This window comes from Myxine glutinosa, chromosome 11 (assembly GCF_964187855.1).
Source record: "Myxine glutinosa chromosome 11, kmMyxGlut1.1, whole genome shotgun sequence".
NCBI classification, from domain to species: Eukaryota; Metazoa; Chordata; class Myxini; order Myxiniformes; family Myxinidae; genus Myxine; species Myxine glutinosa.
This window is the reverse complement of record NC_136271.1, coordinates 35,537,762-35,560,317: the sequence shown is the minus strand read 5'-3', so window position 1 is coordinate 35,560,317 and position 22,556 is coordinate 35,537,762. Positions and strand designations below refer to the sequence as shown.

General features: G+C 47.0%; 1 protein-coding gene across 1 annotated transcript in view; it reads right to left on the bottom strand.

The window, feature by feature from the left end:
- The window catches only part of LOC137436568 (uncharacterized), a 159,179-nt gene extending 140,105 nt beyond the window's left edge, over positions 1–19,074 (bottom strand). The window contains exons 1-2 of the mRNA XM_078786260.1: positions 19,039–19,074; positions 10,290–10,444 (exon numbers count right to left, since the gene is read on the bottom strand). Coding sequence (XP_078642386.1) covers positions 10,290–10,444; positions 19,039–19,074 — 191 coding nt within the window. The remainder of the gene's footprint in view (positions 1–10,289; positions 10,445–19,038) is intronic.
- Positions 19,075–22,556: the final 3,482 nt, after the last annotated feature.

Below are 22,556 nucleotides of genomic sequence, written 5' to 3'. Positions count from 1 at the left end.
GACGTGGGAGCCCCGGCTCCTTCAACACTGTATATATATATATACACTGTATATATATATATATACACTGTATGTATATATATACACTGTATGTATATATATATATATATATATATATATATATATATATATATATACTGTATATATATATATATATATATATATATATATATATATATATATATATATATATATATATATATATATATATATATATATATATATATATATATATATATATATATAGTTACAGATGTGGGATGACGGCTCTCCCGTTAGCAAGGGGGATTAACCCCTTGTCCATTATACTGGCCGTCGCCGATCCTGGGGGTCTGTGACGTCACTGGTGGTCAGCCACGACCAGGGTAATCGGGCCAGAGACCCCCCAAAAAGACCCCCCGAATACCTGCTTACTGTGACCTCCCAACCAGCGAGGAGACAGCCCCGCCTGAGTCGCGACGGTAATGGACACGCCGAGCGAAGCGGGTCACGACCCAGGCCGTTAACAATTACTAACCCGATTATAGCGGTTTTAATCGTGCCAAGTAGACCAATGGAAAGAAAAGACTAAAGAAACTGGAGGAAGACGAAACCAAATCTTGGAGAAAGAGCACACATTTATTGTAACAAACACCAGAGGAAAAGAAAGATCAAAGCTGTACAAAGATAGATGGATGTAAAAAGAACACAGGGCAGCCTTATCTATGCAGTCTTACTTATACCCAGGACAGAACAAACAAAGACAGACTCACACGGGGATGATGACAGGAATGGCAGGAGAAGGTCCGTTCAGCTGGCAAAGGCGGCCGGTTGGGCTCGTTCAGCCGTCGAGGTCCCGTTCTGACATTGCGCCGTTGGTTTGGAGCGAACCCAGCAACCGCTAGAACCAACGTGGTTGCGTCGACGCCACGACTCTCTCTCTCTCTCTCTCTCTCTCTGGGGATAATACTGGGATTTCCCTCGCAGGTAAGGCACGATCTTTCTGCTGCGCACTCATCACCTCTGCTGGTCTCCAGCCTTCTCTCCTCCCATCTCCTTATGCGCGATCCTCGAACGCATATATTAAGTGGGGTCGTGACATGCCCTCGGCCGTTTGGGTCCCGCCCACGTGCTCTGTTTGCCGCCTTATTTGGTAACAGAGCTGAACAGCTCCGCCCTTGTGGCGAGCCACGGCCACGCCTCTTCTCGGCGACCCCGCCTTCTTGTCCAATACAGAGCACCAAGGCCAGTGAGAGGGCGCGCACCCCACGCTTGTTGAGCTGTTTGCAGAGAGATAGAGAGTTTGCTGGGGTATGGCGTTATTGAAGGGGAGCTATCCTTATTTGTTAATGCAACGTGGTGTCAATCTAGTGGATACAGAGCCTTAATTAAACATAGAATAGGAAATAATTAGCAAGATGATTCTAAGATTGGCTGCGTGTTGCGATGGCCTAGGGTGCGATATTTAATAATTAATAAAAGGGGATTATATTACAAAGGGGGATATTTACAAGTGAGGGGGGGGGGCGGTTCCCAAATCGGTAACACTGCACCCTTCTCTTTCCCAGGGCCGTCCCTGGCCCGACAACTTTACTTTTAGTGTGGCACTTAGATGTAAAACCCTCTGATATTACACTGACCCTGAGTGCGACATTTTACCAGGTTATTAAATATGTCCCCCTGCCACGTTGCATTCTGTCTAACAGACTTACACCCACAAACTAACCGAATTGCGGAATTAATTTCAAACGACACATTTACGGTGGGGAGCTTATTGACAAGAGACTACACTATTTGGTATTTACAACACTAACCCAGGACCTGTTCTTTTGGGAAACAAAATGCAGATGTTGTTTTTGAAAAGGAGAGGAAAGGCATGCATTGCACTCAACCGATACACCAACCCACGGGTGCTCTGAGGCACGCATTGATATGCAGCGCAACCTCAGAGCACCGATAAAAGCACCATAAGCACCACACCCAAAATACAGCCATGCAGTTCGCACCATCCAGTGCACAGTTATTTCAAACAAAGTTCAAATGTCACTGGTGGTGTCAGCACGGCCGATGGTCTGCCGATGGCGATCTTCTGTCTTCTTACTTGGCTGGACTTCCTGGCGTGCGGCCTATTTAGGACTAAGGGGGGAAAGCACAGAAAGGGCACAAAAGTGTCCACCTTTTTTATTTATGGCCAACAGGGGCCGACTACAGGGTGGTCCACCTGTTAGGCTTCGGTGCCCCCTCCCGAGGTCCGCAAGCCAGCATGCTGGCAGCAAAGCTGTCCCAGCAGAGATGCCAGGCCCCATCCCGTGGGGTCCATAAGTGGGTGGTGCTTGGCCACAAAACCCGTGGTCAATACGTGGGTGGCCACACAGATCGTGTGGTCCATAGGTGTACCGGTCCAGGCAGCAGGCAGCGGAAGTGCGGGTACACAAATGCAGCGCCGGCACATCCTCCCCCCCCAGTGCCCAGAGAGCACGGTCCTCGGGTGGAAGACAGGGAGACAGAAGACAGGTGAGTAATGGGTCAGGGCGCAAGGGTACACATCAAAACAAGGCAATGCAGAATGAGGGGCGCATGGGAGCGAGCTGAGAAAGGTTCGTCCCTACGTACGCCCCCCACATGTGACCTACACTGCCCCCCTTGCCCCTACCCGTATTTACGAAAACCTACACATTACACTACACCTTACAAATCCGTCGCTATCTGTCTCGTCTTCCCCATATCTCCCCTATACCAAATTCGTCTTCACTCCCACTAATCCAAAATTTGCCATCACCCAATTCATCATCAGTCCCTCCTAAGATGGAATTACGCACAATGTCACACCCACGTCATGATGCGTCTCACAATCCAAAACATTTGCACAAAAAATAATAAAACCAACCAACCATGGCATGGTGTGGAGCTTTGTCACCTCAGGTGAGTGGATGCGGATGGTGCGAGGAGATTTCAATCATAACTATCTTCTAAATGACATTAACACACTTTACATTAACACACTACACACTACCCTTTCCCTGCCAATCCATTGGCCAACTTACTCCATGCGGTTTTAAGAACCAAATTCCCATTGACCAAACTGTGGTGCTTCATCAATTTGGGGTCTCACTCCCCCGATTCAACTCCCTGTGCGTTTGCACAATTTCCGGGCTGAGTCGTGTAGCTCTCCCAGCAGGTCTACCCACCTGCACACCTCCACCACTATAGTTGCCTCCGAGCTTACCTGCTCCTCACCCTACCTATCTAACTGGGGAAGGCCCTCTGGCGCTCTCCCCACTCGGTGCCCTCTCTGGCACTGGGCTACCCGGGTCCGTCCTCCGGATCCTCGGGCCCCATCCACAACTCTACCGGCTCCCAGAGCCCACCTGTGGCCTCACCTGGCCGACATCCTCACAGTGGTGGAGTGCTCAACCAACTACACACACTAACAGGCCACACGCCCAGCCATTTCCACGACACTAATGCACCCATCCAAACACCATTCTTCCACCACGCACCACAGATGCCAATATCCAACCACAATTTACCTGTACCCTCTACCTAACGCTTAAACTACCCTCCCCGGGTATTCGTGATGGGGGTCCACTCTCCCCCCATTCACACCTTCGCACCATCCACTCCACTCCACAGTTTCCACCATACTCACTCCACCCCATCCATTCCCTACTCCATATATTCCACACTCCATGTATTTCACACAACCATTCTCCATACACCTGCAGTTGCACACCTGTGCAATCACTCCTACTGGTGCTTCCTGCACCCTCCTTCCTCCCAGGTCCATTTGGTCAACACAACACACATCACCATCACTCACTTATACACTGCTCCATACACTTCCACGCTCAATACACTTTCGATCCTCAAAACCATTGCCTCAGGCACCCAGATTTTCCCACGCTCAAACACACATCTCTCCCGAGCAATGCCACGCAATTCCTCATTTCACCGATATCAATACTCACTCACTCGGCATCATCTCATCTAACTACTCCCCTCTGGAAGTTGCGCTTCCCAGTCGTCCCTTTAAACTATTGCGCTCCCTCGTCATTATAATCCACTACCCTCTCTAAGTCCCCACTACTTGTCCAAAGTCGCTACCTAACCTTACCGTTACCTATGGTCATCTTCTCTAGATCCCTATCATTTTATCCTAACCCTCCCGGGCTAGTTTTCACTGCCATACCCCATAAAACTATTGCTCCTTTGCCCCCGCTGTGAGGGATGGCAGAGTTGCCATCCCACCACATCGGGCATCTCTCACTACCACTATCAATTTTGTTCATCCAATTCCTGCAAATCAAAAATTTTCCAATCACTGCCAATTCTATTCACTTTTCTAAATTTCGGATCCAAAACACTGTCATCATCACAGTCTACTCACTGGAGCCTCTCGGTGCGCCAATTCATCTCCAAAGCTCGGCTTCGCAAAGCCGAGCAATGAATGCGGGTTGTTCGGTGCCGGCGGTTGGATCCGTCCGGCATTCGGTGCAGGGAAGGAGGTTTACTCGGGCCGAGATCCCAAGGTCCACCTTGGCGCGGAGCCTTTCGGTCCCCCACCTGATGATCCGATCTCGCCCTGCCGGAACGCCTCAACCAAAAGAGGTCGCCGCCCCGACCCTTCTTACCGGGCCGCCCGTTCCGCCTAGCGGAGCACGCACGCGGCCGTTCAGAGCGCGGCCCGGCGTGGATCCCGCACGGCGGTTCTTTCGAAACCGCCGCGGTTACGATCCCCGCTGGTTCCAGCGGCACACGAAGCCCGGCACGAACCGAGGGCCCGCTTCAGCTACAGGTCGATCTAACCGCTATCCCGGTTACCGTCGATGCTCCACTTGCATGCTTACACCCCGCAGCCCGTTCCTTGCTCACACATCCAGCTGTCTCCATGCTCTTTGTCATTGCACCTTCTCTGACACACCCTCCAGGTTCACTCATAGACTTCGTCACACACCCGACCACCGCACACCTTAGCACACACTCGTCGTTCGCAAACCTCACCAACACACCTCTTCACGCCCCCTCCTCGGTCACATCCTCTGTGACAACCACGGGTGTGCACTCACTTGCACACCCAATCACGTGCTTGACTACTAACTCGAGTGTGCATTCCAACACGCGCTCGACCATTCCAGGTGTGCATCCTTTCTCACCTGCCACAACCAACTCACGCTCCGTGTCACTCTCACTACTTTCACCACCACACTCGGTCGAGCATTCACCCTTACTCTCGACAGCGCACTCTGTACTCATGCACCCGTCCGTTACACACCTTTCTCGCGCATCCTCTCGCACACACTCTCCCGTTACGTCCTCCGTAACACTCACCACAGGTGTGCATGCTTCCGTTACATCCCCTGTAACACTCCCCATCCCGCGCTTCCATGTGCCGCCCCCGCACACGCGCTACGACCAACTCACTCTCGACAGCACACCCACTCCTCGGCGCGCACTTTTTCCCCACACACCCCATAGTCGGACCTCCTCGCACACCTCCTCCGTCACACTCTGTACCTGTCGCACACTTCACCAGCGGCCTCTCACGAACACCCAGGTCCAAACCAACCCCCAAGCCGACTGAATCTCCCCTCACACCATATACATTTCCGCGTATATCGCCACTCACCTCGGCACCTCGTCTCCGCACCTCCTTCGCCACCTGCAAACTCTTTATTTGGTTAGCAAGCACACCATCACGATTTGAGCACCGACCTTGTACATATTCCATCACCTCCTCCTTTATCTCTTTCTTAGTTCCCCTCCGTCTCTTCTTAATTTCACTCACCCCCTCTTCCACTTCCTCTAATTTCTGCTTCACCTCTTTTATTTCCCGGTGCGTCTCCTCAATTTCGTCCTCTAAGGCCACCTTGACCGTTCCTATGTGCGTCCTCACCTCCCGGTCCTTCGTCTCCATTGCCTCCGTCACCTCGTTCAACCTCGGTCAGTCCCTCACGTACCATCTGACATTCCCTCTTTGTCGCTATGAGTTCATTTTTGAGTTCTTTTTGTGTCGCTTTCAACCCTCCTAGTACCGCAGTGTTCTTTTCTACTTGATCCACTAGTTCCTTTTGTCCCACCGTCAGCTGTTCCACCCCCTGCGTCAACTCCTCTATGCCCCCTTGTAGCTTTGCCGTCCCCCTTCTCACCTCTTTCTCCATATGCCTCTCACCTCGCTTTACCTCTTCGCGTACCCTCGAGACATCCTCGCCCACACCTCGTCTTATCTCCTCCCCCATTTCTCCCATCTCTTTAGTGGATGCCGCCCTCATCTGTTCCAATTCATTCCTCTGAGCATCCAGTTGACCTTCCAACCCGATTTTCACCTCCTCTATCTGATCTCCCATTTGTTTAATTTCCCGGGCAGATTGCTCCCCCATTTCCCGCAATTTGCCTTCCATTGTGTTTTCTAACCCCATTAACCCATTCTTCACCCATTTTATCTGATTCTCCTGGGCAGCCATTCTATTTTCCAACCCCGTTAACCCATTCTTCACCTCTTTCATCCCGTTGTCTAACCCCTCAAATTTCTTTCCCATATTGTTTCACCCGTCTCTTAATTGCTCACTAGTACCCCTCGCTTCGTCCCTCATTCGCTCACCCAATTGCTTAATATTTTTTTCCATCCTTTGTCCCATTTGCTCTCCCATCCTGTCCATACCGTCATTCTTTTTCTGTATTTCCACCATGAATTGGGCCATGAAGGCTTGCATTTGGACCACCCCCATTGGTGCAGCGGGCACGGCTGCCGCAGCCACGTGCGAGCCGCCATTTTGTGCCTCTGCACCCACGTGCGCGAGGGCGCCATTTTGTGCGCCTGATCCCCCCACAACCACATTACCATTGCTCTCCTCCTCCATTTCTCCCATATACATATCCCGTTATCCCCGAGGTCCTGGGTCGACTCTACACCATCTAGTTCCCCCACCGGCATCCCGTCGCCTTGACCATCCATGGCACGATTTTAAATTTAGGATTTTATAAAATTTCGGGCGCTCTTAATTTTGACCAAATTTTTTGATGTTATATAAAAAATTTGGTTCGGGCCTCAAATCCCACTTCTGGCACCAATTGTTACGGATGTGGGACGACGGCTCTCCCGTTAGCAAGGGGGATTAACCCCTTGTCCGTTATACTGGCCGTCGCCGATCCTGGGGGTCTGTGACGTCACTGGTGGTCAGCCACGACCAGGGTAATCGGGCCAGAGACCCAAAAAAAAGACCTCCCGAATACCTGCTTACCGTGACCTCCCAACCAGCGAGGAGACAGCCCCGCCAAAGTCGCAACGGTAATGGACACGCCGAGCGAAACGGGTCACGACCCAGGCCGTTAACAATTACTAGCCCGATTATAGCGGTTTTAATCGTGCCACGTAGACCAATGGAAAGAAAAGCCTAAAGCAACTGGAGGAAGACGAAACCAAATCTTGGGGAAAGAGCCCACATTTATTGTAACAAACACCAGACGAAAAGAAAGATCAAAGCTGTACAAAGAAACAAAAGAAAAAAGAAAAGAAAAAAAAAAACACCTTTAGAGGCCATTTTTCCCCGCAAAGCGGGGGTTGGCCTTTTTCGGGAACCATGGTTGTTGTTTTTTGGTCCCCTTTTTGAAGCAATGTTTTACGGCCGGATGCCCTTCCTGACGCCAACCCTTTTTGTCGCCTTTTACGCTGTCAAAGGCCAAAAGCTGTACAAAGATAGATGGATGTAAAAAGACCACAGGGCAGCCTTATCTATACAGTCTTACTTATACCCAGGACAGAACAAACAAAGACAGACTCACACGGGGATGATGACAGGAATGGCAGGAGAAGGTCCGTTCAGCTGGCAAAGGCTGCCGGCCGGTTGGGCTCGTTCAGCCGTCGAGGTCCCGTTCCGACTTTGCGCCGTTGGTTTGGAGCGAACCCGGCAACCGCTGGAACCAACGTGGTTGCGTCGACGCCACGACTCTCTCTCTCTCTCTGGGGATAATACTGGGATTTCCCTCGCAGGTAAGGAACGATCTTTCTGCTGCGCGCTCGTCACCTCTGCTGGTCTCCAGCCTTCTCTCCTCCCATCTCCTTATGCGCGATCCTCGAACGCATATATTAAGTGGGGTCGTGACACGCCCTCGGCTGTTTGGGTCCCGCCCACGTGCTCTGTTTGCCACCTTATTTGGTAACGGAGCTGAACAGCTCCGCCCTTGTGGCGAGCCACGGCCACGCCTCTTCTCGGCGACCCCGCCTTCTTGTCCAATACAGAGCACCAAGGCCAGTGAGAGGGCGCGCACCCCACGCTTGTTGAGCTGTTTGCAGAGAGATAGAGAGTTTGCTGGGGTATGGCGTTATTGAAGGGGAGCTATCCTTATTTGTTAATGCAACGTGGTGTCAATCTAGTGGATACAGAGCCTTAATTAAACATAGAATAGGAAATAATTAGCAAGATGATTCTAAGATTGGCTGCGTGTTGCGATGGCCTAGGGTGCGATATTTAATAATTAATAAAAGGGGATTATATTACAAAGAGGGATATTTACAAGTGAGGGGGGGGGGGGGGGGTTCCCAAATCGGTAACAATATATATATATATTGTTACGGATCTGGGGTCGGCGCTCCCCTTACCAAGGGGGGGTCAATCCCCTTGTCTTTTACACTGGCCGATTCCCCCAGTCCTGGGGGTATGACGTCACGCCCGGTCAGCGCTGAATAGGGTATTAGGCCTATCCGTCCTATGACCTAAGTACCAGCGCCTTCCGGTACGCAAGGAAATACTCCCGCCCGGACCGCAGTGTAATTATGGATTACGCCGAGCGAAGCGCGCTGCGGAATCCGAGCCGTTTAACAAGGGACACAACCCGATTCTAAAGCGTTGGCCGAAATCGCGCCACAGGAACTCAATTGACAGAAATCACGAAAGCGATCGGATGAGAATGAAAACCAAAGAATAAGGAGGAACAGAGATTTATTATTATTTACAACGAACCAAAGAAAGAAGAGGAACGATGTTATTTACAGAAAAAGAACAGAAGACACAGTGCAATTCTTAGCTTATACAGGCTTACTTACTCCCAGGGACAATACAGACAGAACGAACTCACGTACATGAAAGGGGAAGATGGATGCCAGGGATCAATGGCATGGGATGGCAGCAAGGGTGGGTCCAGGCAGGAGGAACGGCTCGGGGCCTCGGGACTCAGCGGGGCGCGGGAAACAGCTCCGTGGCTGCGTCGTCGCAGCGTGGGCTCAGCGTGGTAACTCCTTCAATCGACACAGCTTCAGCACAGCTTGTAATTCCTTTGGCCAGCCCAGCTCCCGCTCCCGACCTTGCCTTGGAATTTCAACGTCTCTCAACCTGAACCTTCTTAACTCAGCCTTTGAACGCCAGCTTCGTCTCCAACCTTTCTCTTCAGCTTGGCACTCTCTCTCCACAGAACTCGACTCGGTTCGTGCTCTCTCACACATCTGCCAAAGCAGTCCCTCACTCACCCTTTTATGGCCCTCCCTGAGATCAAGCCGCGGGCTACGAGGGCACGCCTACCGGGTCGCTCACCACGGTGCCGATTGGTTGGCACGGGCTCTTCCTGGCTCCGCCTACGATGACGAGGTGGGGGCCACGCCCTTCTTCTCCGGCTCGACCACGTGCGTAATGGAGTCTTGGGGCAATCGAACGAGCCCCAGCCAAAGGTCAGCGAACGCTGCCTTACTGGCACTTTTAGGAGGTCATGGGGATATTGCAGAGGATCTATCTCATTTGATTGATGCAGCGCAAGGTCAACTACTGGAAACACATCCTTAGCTGACACACATAATAATGAAATAACTGTTAGAAGGGCCTATGATTTGCTACGTGTTGCAATGTGGACTAACTAAGGTGCACTCATTTCAATTAACAGCCAATTAAGGGGAATGTACACAGGGGTTATTTATAAGGAAATTTACTACTAAATTGACAAAGTGGAGGTTCTAAAAACCGTAACAATATATATATTATATATATATTGAACTTCCGTTGAACTTGGGGCCGACTCAGAAGAAGACCTTTGTTGGTCGAAAGCTTGTCGACAATTAAAGATCGACGTCCTGAAGCTACGTCCGCGTCTTATTTAATCTAACGATTATTTATTCAATGCAAATGAGATGCCCTGCTCGTACTGTGGAGTTTCTACTATTTCTTACAGTTATATATATATATATATGTTAGTCTATCTCTGTGCCAAATATTGTGCTTTTATCTCAAAATTCACAATGAGGTTGCTATAGCGCACCACTACATCGAGCTATATCTCGGCTTCCATGGTTGAAAGCATTGAGACATATGTGGTCTTGTAGGTCTCACCTCCTCTCGTCACAGTCCACCTCTGGGTACTGCCTCTCACCAGGCTGCTGGATCTCCCACAGGAGGCCCTGAATGGTGTTGCGGATTTCAAAAAGACAATCATCGACCTCAGTCAGGTGCCAAGGCTCGTGTCCGGTCTCCACACGCCGAATATCCTGTGGTTACAAATCACTTTGTCAATATTACTTGTAGGACCATTCTGTTTACAATGACAATCCACACTTCCATGTTTACTGTATCAATCTGTATGAACGTTTTCCCCATAATAGGCTTTATCTTATTGTAGCACAGTTAAAAACTCCAACGTTGCATAAAACTTGTTTAATGTGCATTCAGTAGTTATAGGTTGTGAACAAATAGCGTTTGCCACCCACATTACCAGATCAGAATGGTTTCATCAACACTTCGCAAGTATTAAAAAAAATAAAAAAAAGGCTTCCAGAATATGATTGAAGTTTCTGGAAAATTACAGCCTGATATATGTAATCACAGCATGAAGATTCAATAAGGTTAATGCAAGCACGCAAACTACCTTGTAGATGTATCAGATGGATGGTAAATCTCGGGGAAGTTGACCTAGTAGGAATAAGGGATAACATGGAGGTACGCACACGCGTCTTTGAAAAATATATATATATTTGAAAATGAAAAAGTTCGTTTTTTGTTTTTTTAATCACTCTATAGTGCCGAAGCCTTTATGATTAATGACAGTTATATACAAGTACACATTCGCATAAATAAATACAAAACAATCACCAGACATTTGAACACAAATAATAAAACAATTCCGGAAGCGGTGGAAGTTGCTGGTAAGGCTTCTTCTTCTTCTTCCTGAACGTCATCACACTTAACTCAAACGTGATGAACGGCACATTCAGCAGCAGATATTCATCGAAAAGGTAAAATGCTGATTTGACATTTGTGATGGATTTTGATTTGGATGCAATTGCTTTTCCATTACATTTGTCCTAATTTCAAATATGTTCATGTTTCTTTTCCGCTTAAGCAACGCCAGGTACTCTAGTTATAAACGCTTTTATACTTTACTTGGGGTACAAATACAAACACACCTTTGTCTGGGGGGTAACATAGGCTATGTGGCCGCGGCCACATAAGAGTGTGAGGTAGTTCTGTGGATATTTAAACAATGGAGCCTTCTAGAAACCTTGAGACTTAAAAAAAGTCATGGCTATTGAGTCAAACTCTGTTTGGAAGAATGAAAAACTCGTCTTGCTGGTGTCAGACAGCATCAGCATGAAGGTAGAACGATGGATTAAAACAGAACGTTGACTGAGGTTTGCTAACCGTCGTGGGAACCAAGGAGAAGCTGATGTTTCAGGCATTAACCCTTCGTTAGCTTGCACAGGTATAACACTCGAAACGTCAGCTTCTCCTTGGTTCCCACAGTTGGAAGAGTATGTCAAACAAACTTCTGTTGATTTAATCCACAAGTACACCCGCTCACCATGGGAGGGGCAGAAAGGGTCATTCCTCTTTGGGGTTTATATATTACAGTCGATCTATGGTCGGGTCTCAAGAACATTGGGCGTGTGTTCATTTACCAAGTTTCTTGTGGCGAGATCACCAAGTGGTTTAAGCATTCGAGCAAGCACTCCATTCAAAACCCTTAAGGAACGGCTGGCTTGGCAAGCACTAGCTAGCTGCTTGGTAAAGGAGAACAACCCGAGCTTCTCCCTTTCAGTTTTGTATCAAACATCAGGAGTGAGTTTCAATCCAAATTTCATTTAGTGTTATAAAGAGCATTGGCGACTGTTTAAAAAGCTAATCATACGTGTTTGTGGTTCATAATATTCATTACTGTTCATCGATTTTCATTACCCCTGGTAGAGGCCGTTGCGCCCACGAAAACGCCATAAGCTATTCAGAAATACAGTGCATTCAGAAAGTATTCAGACCCCTTCACTTTTTTCACATTTTGTTATGTTGCAGCCTTATGCTGAAATCGTTTAAATTCATTTTTTCCCTCATCAATCTACACTCAATACCCCAAAATGACAAAGAGAAAACAGAATTTTAGAAAGTTTTGCAAATTTATTAAAAAGAAAAAACTGAAATATCACATTGACATAAGTATTCATACCCTTTGTTATGAAACTTGAAATTTAGCTCAGGTGCCTCCCATTTCTCTTGATCATCTTTGAGATGTTTCTACACCTTGATTGGAGTCCACCTGTGGTAAATTCAATCGATTGGACATGATTTGGAAAGGCACACACCTGTCTATATAAGGTCTCACAGCTGACGATGCATATCAGAGCAAAAACCAAGCCATGAGGTCGAAGGAACTGCCTCAGAGCTCAGAGACAGGATTGTGTCGAGGCACAGATCTGGGGAAGCCTACAAAAAAATTTCTGCTGCATTGAAGGTTCCCAAGAGCACAGTGGCCTCCATAATTCTTAAATGGAAGAAGTTTGGAACAACCAGGATTCTTCCTAGAGCTGGCCGCCCGGCCAAACTGAGCAATCGGGGGAGAAGGGCCTTGGTAAGAGAGGTGACCAAGAACCCGATGGTCACTCTGGCTGAGCTCCAGAGATCCTGTGTGGAGATGGGAGAAACTTCCAGAAGGACAACCATCACTGCAACACTCCACCGATCTGGGCTTTATGGCAGAGTGGCCATAAATGCTAAGCCAAACAGTTCAATCTCGGTTTCATCAGACCACAGAATCTTGTTTCTCACAGTCCGAGAGTCCTTTAGGTGCTTTTTTGGAAACTCCAAGCGGGCTTTCATGTGTCTTTCACTGAGGAGAGGCTCAGGAATGAGAACGAGCGAAACACACTTTGGGTGGTGTATAAACGAGAACGAACAAACAAACGATCAATGCTGAAGAGCATATCCATACCTTAACGTATGAGCACCTCGTTCTATTTTTGTAAAACCCTCAGGTGATTCTGAACAATTAAAAACTTTGGGCACCTTTTGGTCCATTTGCCAGCCATAATGTGGCCTTCTGCCATCTTGGGGATATTTTGGTTGGCAACCCTGATGCTTTCTGGTTTAGCAGTTGCAATGCAACTGGTCCTATCCCCCCACCCACACTCCACCCTCATACAACCTTCCCTCCAAACCCCCTCCCACTCCTCCCTCCATCCCAATACAACTCTCCAGACTTCACCGGGCGGTGTACACACTTTTATTTCATCTCCACACAAGGTTAAAAACCACAATGCGATAAGCTCCACAAACTCTTAATCCGAACCCATCTCCAAAATTCCAACTTCAGAATTGACTAATATTGTAACAGCAGTCCCAACTAATAAAATAGAGTACTTTGCTAAAAACGTTTCATTCAAAAAACGCGCCTCCAAACAGTTCCCACGGAAGCATGAATCAAGTTAAAAACGATTAATAAGTTAAATAAATAAAAAACTAACCTCAGAATGAGAATCACAGCCTCACTTAAATAAATGCATATACATATATACTTTAGTTATAAAATCGCAAGATATGGTAAATGTTGTCAGATTTCACTCCAGGTGTATGCATGCAAAGGTCCAGGTGTATGCATGCAAAGTTTGGGGCTGCTAGGTTTCATGGTTTTGGAGTTATGGAGGAGACAGATGGACAGACACTGCTTTTATTATTATTACTAGGGCATTGCCCGTACTATATCTATATCTAAAATTATATCCCCCCCCTCTATTTACATGAAATGGTTTGGTCCAAAGCGAACGGCTTGCGAATACGGTGACAATCCCCCCCCCCCTCTATTTACATGAAATGGTTTGGTCCAAAGCGAACGGCTTCCGGAGTTTGGTAAAGAAATCGCCATCGCGTGCACAAACGCGCAGGAAAGCGAATGAATCGCAAATTCGTTTTTATTAGTTTTAAAACATAGTTTAACGCCAACATAGTTTGCAAACGTGAAATAAATGAATACGCTCTCAAATGTGCCATCCGAGGCAGAGTGTGTCCGCCACGTTCGGCACACGCGATAGTTCGCTGCTCTCTGATTGGTTGAATCGTTTTTTGGACATAGCTCGGTAAGTAATTGTCCGATTAATATGAAACCTTGAAAAGGCACATCCTCGGGTCCCCAGCAATATACCTGGCAAGTTTAAAGTATATCGGACCCGTGGTTGTCGAGAAACAGCGGTCACAGACAAACAGACGTACAGACGTACAGACGTACAGACGTACAAACGTACAAACGTACAGAGATTACTGGAATTATAGATAGATTATATATAAATATATATATATATATACATACATATATACATACATACATACATACATACATTCAGTCATAGCCAAAAATATTGGCACTCTTGCACTTTTTTCAAATAATTCACAATTTTCTCCAAAAATAAGTTGAAATTGACGAAAGTGTTTGGTCTCCACAATTCTTTATTTCACTGTTAATATTACAGCAACTTTGTTTTTGATTCAGAACTTAATATATCCTTTTAAATTAGAAAATAAAAAGAAATGGCATTGATAAAATTAGTGACACCCTCAACTTAATATTTGGTAGCACAACTTTTGGACAAAACAAGTGAATCCACTTGGATTCCGCCCAGGTTGGCACATGGAAATTATGATGTAGCATAATTATCATCTCGGGTCAAGATTGGACCTTTGGGTCCTCTGGGTCATTTGGGTCCTCTGGGTCATTTGGGTCCTCTGGGTCATTTGGGTCCTCTGGGTCATTTGGGTCCTCTGGGTCATTTGGGTCATTTGGGTCCTCTGGGTCATTTGGGTCATTTGGGTCCTCTGGGTCATTTGGGTCCTCTGGGTCATTTGGGTCCTCTGGGTCATTTGGGTCCTCTGGGTCCTCTGGGTCCTCTGGGTCATTTGGGTCCTCTGGGTCCTCTGGGTCCTCTGGGTCCTCTGGGTCATTTGGGTCCTCTGGGTCATTTGGGTCCTCTGGGTCATTTGGGTCCTCTGGGTCATTTGGGTCCCCTGGGTCATTTGGGTCCCCTGGGTCATTTGGGTCCCCTGGGTCATTTGGGTCCTCTGGGTCATTTGGGTCCTCTGGGTCATTTGGGTCCTCTGGGTCATTTGGGTCCTCTGGGTCATTTGGGTCCTCTGGGTCATTTGGGTCCTCTGGGTCATTTGGGTCCTCTGGGTCATTTGGGTCCTCTGGGTCATTTGGGTCCTCTGGGTCATTTGGGTCCTCTGGGTCATTTGGGTCCTCTGGGTCATTTGGGTCATTTGGGTCCTCTGGGTCATTTGGGTCCTCTGGGTCATTTGGGTCCTCTGGGTCATTTGGGTCCTCTGGGTCATTTGGGTCCTCTGGGTCATTTGGGTCCTCTGGGTCATTTGGGTCCTCTGGGTCATTTGGGTCCTCTGGGTCATTTGGGTCCTCTGGGTCATTTGGGTCCTCTGGGTCATTTGGGTCCTCTGGGTCATTTGGGTCCTCTGGGTCATTTGGGTCCTCTGGGTCATTTGGGTCCTCTGGGTCATTTGGGTCCTCTGGGTCATTTGGGTCATTTGGGTCCTCTGGGTCATTTGGGTCCTCTGGGTCATTTGGGTCCTCTGGGTCATTTGGGTCCTTTGGGTCCTCTGGGTCATTTGGGTCCTCTGGGTCATTTGGGTCATTTGGGTCCTCTGGGTCCTTTGGGTCCTCTGGGTCATTTGGGTCCTCTGGGTCATTTGGGTCCTCTGGGTCCTCTGGGTCATTTGGGTCCTCTGGGTCATTTGGGTCCTCTGGGTCATTTGGGTCCTCTGGGTCATTTGGGTCCTCTGGGTCATTTGGGTCCTCTGGGTCATTTGGGTCATTTGGGTCCTCTGGGTCATTTGGGTCCTCTGGGTCATTTGGGTCCTCTGGGTCATTTGGGTCCTCTGGGTCATTTGGGTCCTCTGGGTCATTTGGGTCCTCTGGGTCATTTGGGTCCTATATTCCTATCCTATAACATATATATCTCCTATAACCTATCCTATAAATATAGATTTGATGACGTCATGTTTACACATCTGAGCGACAGAAATGAGCGACAGAAATGGGTGACAGAAACTAGCTTCACTTTTGAGCGCCCGAAATTCCCAGGCAAACGCTATAACGCACCAGGTTTACAACCTGTGCGTTAATAACTGCAGTCAAGTGCTTCCTATAGCCATGAATGAGCTTCCTACACCTCTCTACTGGCAGGGTGTCCTACTCTTCTTGTGCAAACTGCTCCAGTTCTTCCAGATTTGAAGGGTTCCTTCTCCCAACTGCTGTTTTCAGATGTCCCCACAGGTGTTAATGGGATTTAGATCTGGACTCATTGCTGGCCACTTCAGAACAGTCCAGCGTTTTGTGTTGAACTATTCCTGGGTGCTTTTTGAAGTGTGCTTGGGGTCATTGTCCTGCTACAGGAGCCATGACCTTCGACAGAGACCCAGCTTTCTGACACTGGGTTCAACATTGCGCTCCAAAATGCCTTGGTAATCTCCTGATTTCATGATGCCATGCAAACATTCAAGGCACCCAGTGCCAGAGGCAGCACAGCAACCCCAAAACATCACTGAACCTCCTCCATGTTTGACTGTAGGGAAGGTGTTCTTTTATTTGAAGGCTTCCATTTTCTTTTCTGCAAACATAGAGATGATGTGCTTGACCAAAAAGCTCTAATTTGGTCTCATCTGTCCTCAGGACATTCTCCCAGAAGGATTTTGGCTTGTTCAGGTGTGTTTTGGGAAACTCCAGGTGGGCTTTCTTCTGTCTGTCTGTCTGTCTCTCTCTCTGTCTGTCTCTGTCTCTGTCTCTGTCTCTGTCTCAGCAGCAGTGGTGCTCAGACGCAGATCCTCCTGCGTCTCCTTTCATTGAGGTTTTGACGGATGGTGCGAGTTGAAACTGTCGTACCTAGTGTCTGAAGGTCACCTTGTATCTGTTTGGCAGTTGATCGAGGTGCTTTCTCCACCATTCGAACAATCCTTCGCAGCAATCTTCGATCAGGTTTTCTCTTGCGGCCACGTCCAGGGAGGTTGGCTACAGTGCCATGGGCCTTAAACTTCCTGATAACATTGTGTACGGTGGACATAGAAACATAAATGTCTCTTAAGATGGACTTGTAGCCTTGAGATTTCCCATTCTTGGCTACAACCTTGTGTCTGACCTACTCAGACAATTCTCTGGTGTTCTTTCTTTTCTCCATGCTCATTGTGGTACACGCAGTGACACAAAACAGCAAAATGGCTCCTTTTCTCTATTCAAACTGGTTAAATGAGTGATTTTTATATTGCAGGCACCTGCAACTCACCACAGGTGAGTTCAATTCCAAAGTAAAGAAGAATCACCTGCTTGAAATCTAATTATTTCTAACAACTTCTAAAAGGTCCCAATAATATTGTCCGGGCCATATTAGGATTTCTGTGTGGAATAAGCTAAGATTTAGTACTTTTTTCAACTTTTTTTTTGTTTTGTTCCACTGCAAACCAAGGAAATACATTTGTGGATACCAAAAGATTTTCTAATTTCAACAATTCTCTGGAAGAAATGGTGCATTATTTGAAAAAAGTGCAAAGGTGCCAATATTTTTGAGCATGACTGTATTTGTATATATAAATAAATAAATGTTATTTTATTTTATTTTTTCAAGAGGTTGTGGACGAGTTATGACAAAACTAAGTGGATGAGTTTTGGAAGGTGACAAGAACACACCGATTCAATTTTGGTTCACGTCCGGATTCAGATCCGACCTATCAGTGGAATACAAAACAAACTGTCCAACCTGGCGGAGGTATCTGCTCCACAAAATTGCCGTTATAGTTTCTTGTATTCATTTAAAAAAAAAAAAAAAAAATTAAATTCTTGTATCCGGATCCGAATCTTAACCAAAAATTGAAGCCATTCTTCCTTGTCGTACACCCAGCCTGTCCGCCAATTTTCATCCGAATCCATGCACAACCTTTTGAGATATCCTGCTCACAGACAAACAAACAACCAGACAGACAGAGGCAGTCAAACAGACAGTGGTGAAAACACAACCTCGGTCCACCTTTAGTGGCGCAGGTAATCAGCCTCCAGGTGATAAGATGTATTGCTGATGTTGCCCACAAACGTAAACAAGCATTTGCCTTCACACAAAATAGTATTAGGTCGGAAGCGATTGTTCGACACGCTAGTCCTAAATGTGGCCTCTTCACGATGAAGCAAAGCTAATCGGGCCACACTGATTTGAACCCTGGTGTGTAAAGATCACAGGATGAAACACACCGACGCCAGTCACATCGAATGATTCATTTAATATGCTCTGAGCCACCGAGCAATTACTGAAACCAGCATAAGTAGCTTTCATCATGGGCCAACGGTGAGATCAGCAGTGTAACTGTAATTAGTAATTACACATGTAATGTATAAGCATTAAGTGAACCGAATAGGGATCGGATACTCCGGAAAGGTTCCGCTTTTATTGTATTTATTCCGTAATCCGGGAGATGTTGCACGGTTCGAGTTTTACGCATTTTTAAAATGTCCATGATGTAATGTGTATGGTGTTTGCACTGCGTTTGCTGTGTTAAGTTTTAAGAGGCCATTTGCCATTCAAATGACCAACGCCTAGATGCAATCCAAAGGAATTATTTCTTTCTCAAGGTTTATATCTGTAAGCTTGCGGACGTCGATTCCCCAGGATAAAAACAACTCCAGACTGATTTTAACCACACTAATTGCTGTCAATTTTAAACGGGACCGAGGAAAATGGATTGACCTGGTTTTGGGTCTTCAGCATGAAGTAGAAACTTCTATAAGTTTTCCTTTGAAATTTCAACAGCTCGTTTGTGGATCATGAGATCAATTTGCCAAGAGACGCACAACAGCATCGGGAAGTTGCAGCATCACGGACCATATGGCACAGAGTGTGGTGTCATGCCATGTGGAATCATGGGCCATACAGCACAGAGGGTGATTTCATACCATGTGGCATCATGGGCCATACAGCACAGAATGTGGTTTCATGCCATGTGGCATCAAGGATCATATAGCACAGAGGATGTTTTCATGCCATGTGGCATCATGGACCATATAGCACAGAGTGTGGTTTCACACCATGGCATCATGGGCCATACAGCACAGAGTGTTTTCACACCATGGCATCAAGGACCATATAGCACAGAGGGCGTTTTCATGCCATATGGAATCACGGACCATATAGCACAGGGTGTGGTTTCACACCATGGCATCATGGGCCATACAGCACAGAATGTGGTTTCATGCCATGTTGGATCACGGACCATATAGCACGGAGGGTGTTTTCATGCCATGTGGAATCACGGACCATATAGCACAGGGTGTGGTTTCACACCATGGCATCATGGGCCATACAGCACAGAATGTGGTTTCATGCCATGTTGGATCACGGACCATATAGCACGGAGGGTGTTTTCATGCCATGTGGCATCAAGGACCATATAGCACAGAGTGTGTTTTCACACCATGGCATCAAGGACCATATAGCACAGAGGGCGTTTTCATGCCATATGGAATCACGGACCATATAGCACAGGGTGTGGTTTCACACCATGGCATCATGGGCCATACAGCACAGAATGTGGTTTCATGCCATGTTGGATCACGGACCATATAGCACGGAGGGTGTTTTCATGCCATGTGGCATCAAGGACCATATAGCACAGAGTGTGTTTTCACACCATGGCATCAAGGACCATATAGCACAGAGGGCGTTTTCATGCCATGTGGAATCACGGACCATATAGCACAGGGTGTGGTTTCACACCATGGCATCATGGGCCATACAGCACAGAATGTGGTTTCATGCCATGTGGCATCAAGGACCATATAGCACAGGGCGTTTTCATGCCATGTGGCATCACGGACCATATAGCACAGAGTGTGGTTTCACACCATGGCATCATGCATAAACCATAAAGCACACAATGTGGTTTCACGTCATGTGGCATCACGGACCATACAGTACAGATTGTGGTACATGGGATATGGACAACAATTTTAAAAGTCTCAATCTTTTTCTCCCTCATGCCATAACTGAGGAAGACTAAACCTGTTTGTTCCTCCATTGTCTATGGCCCAGGCAGGAATCTGTACAGGTATTAAAAGTAAGGATAAAGAAATTATGAGACATCGGTAAACTTTTATTACATTAATCCCAAGAACAGGAAGAAACTAGAAAGAGCAATCAGAGATTGCAGACCCTCTACACAGGACGTGTTTTAAGTGGTTTTAACGCTGTTTTAAAACAAATATGGCGGCCGAACCACGTGACCGATGACGTCACCATTTTTTTTTTCTCGACCAATCTATCCCTAGATGATGCTCAATAAATTTCATCTTTATCGGATGAAGTTTTGTACTTGTCGAATTATGACGTCATAATGGAGGAACCCATGACATCATCATTAACATGTTATTCCGCATGGTGAGTTCTTTACAATGAGCCATCAATTTTTTCTTTGCAGCGGTTTCAGAGATAGAGGTGCAATTTTTTTCGGTTTTTCCAAGATGGCGCTCATACCACGTGATCATAATTTTATTATCATCATTTAAATTTTTATCATTTAACATAATTTATCATAAAACATCATAATTATCATTTAAAAAAATTATACAGGTGGAGTTGCAGCTCTGGTGAAAATTTCCTGTCATCAGACCAACGGTTGCAGAGAAAATCATATTTATTCCATGCAGACAAACGGACAAACAAACAAACAAAAACAAACTCAAATGCAATACCCTCTCCTCGGGCGAGGGTAACAATGAACAAAACAAGACAAATGGGACATGAACCTGAGATGCCATCAGCATGAAGCAAGTACTGTACTTTGATTCGGAACACCAAACGGGCCAATCGTTCCAAGTCATACAAAGAATGCTAAAGTGTCTGGAAGTGCAGGGTGGAACCGTGTTTGAACCTGCTTCACACTCTATTTAAAAACGGTATTCTCAAACATCACAGCATAATACAAGCAGCTGTTACATGACAACATTCACTTCAAACTCTAACATTGCTCAATGTGACGTCTTGACAGAGAAATTGTCCAGGTGAGGACCTCTAGGGAGCTGGAGGAGTGGAGTGAATGCTGTGGATGAATTTGATGTAGGGGGAGGTGGAGGTTGTGGAGTGAATGCTTGGATGGATTTGATGTCGGGGGAGGTGGAGGTTGTAGGGTAGAGTGAATGCTGTGGATGAATTTGATGTAGGGGGAGGTGGAGGTTGTGGAGTGAATGCTGTGGATGAATTTGATGTAGGGGGAGGTGGAGGTTGTGGAGTGAATGCTGTGGATGAATTTGATGTAGGGGGAGGTGGAGGTTGTGGAGTGAATGCTGTGGATGAATTTGATGTCGGGGGCGGTGGAGGTTGTGGAGTGAATGCTGTGGATGAATTTGATGTCGGGGGAGGTGGAGGTTGTGGAGTGAATGCTGTGGATGAATTTGATGTCGGGGGAGGTGGAGGTTGCGGAGTGAATGCTGTAGATGAATTTGATGTAGGGAGAGGTGGAGGTTGTGGAGTGAATGCTGTGGATGAATTTGATGTCGGGGGAGGTGGAGGTTGTGGAGTGAATGCTGTAGATGAATTTGATGTAGGGAGAGGTGGAGGTTGTGGAGTGAATGCTGTGGATGAATTTGATGTCGGGGGTGGTGGAGGTTGTTGGGTAGAGTGAATGCTGTGGATGAATTTGATGTAGGGGGAGGTAGAGGTTGTGGAGTGAATGCTGTGGATGAATTTGATGTCGGGGGAGGTGGAGGTTGTGGAGTGAATGCTGTGGATGAATTTGATGGAGGGAGAGGTGGAGGTTGTGGAGTGAATGCTGTGGATGAATTTGATGTCGGGGGAGGTGGAGGTTGTGGAGTGAATGCTGTGGATGAATTTGATGGACGGAGAGATGGAGGTTGTGGAGTGAATGCTGTGGATGAATTTGATGTCGGGGAAGGTGGAGTCTGTGGAGTGAATGCTGTGGATGAATTTAATATCGGGGGAGGTGGAGGTTGTGGAGTGAATGCTGTGGATGAATTTGATGTAGTGGAAGGTGGAGGTTGTGGAGTGAATGCTGTGGATGAATTTAATATCGGGGGAGGTGGAGGTTGTGGAGTGAATGCTGTGGATGAATTTAATATCGGGGGAGGTGGAGGTTGTGGAGTGAATGCTGTGGATGAATTTAATATCAGGGGAGGTGGAGGTTGTGGAGTGAATGCTGTGGATGAATTTAATATCGGGGGAGGTGGAGGTTGTGGAGTGAATGCTGTGGATGAATTTGATGTGAGGGAGAGGTGGTGTAGGTTGTGGCCAGATTTGATGTGGGGGGAGTTCACGTTGTGGATGGATTTGAGCAGTTATGGGGTAT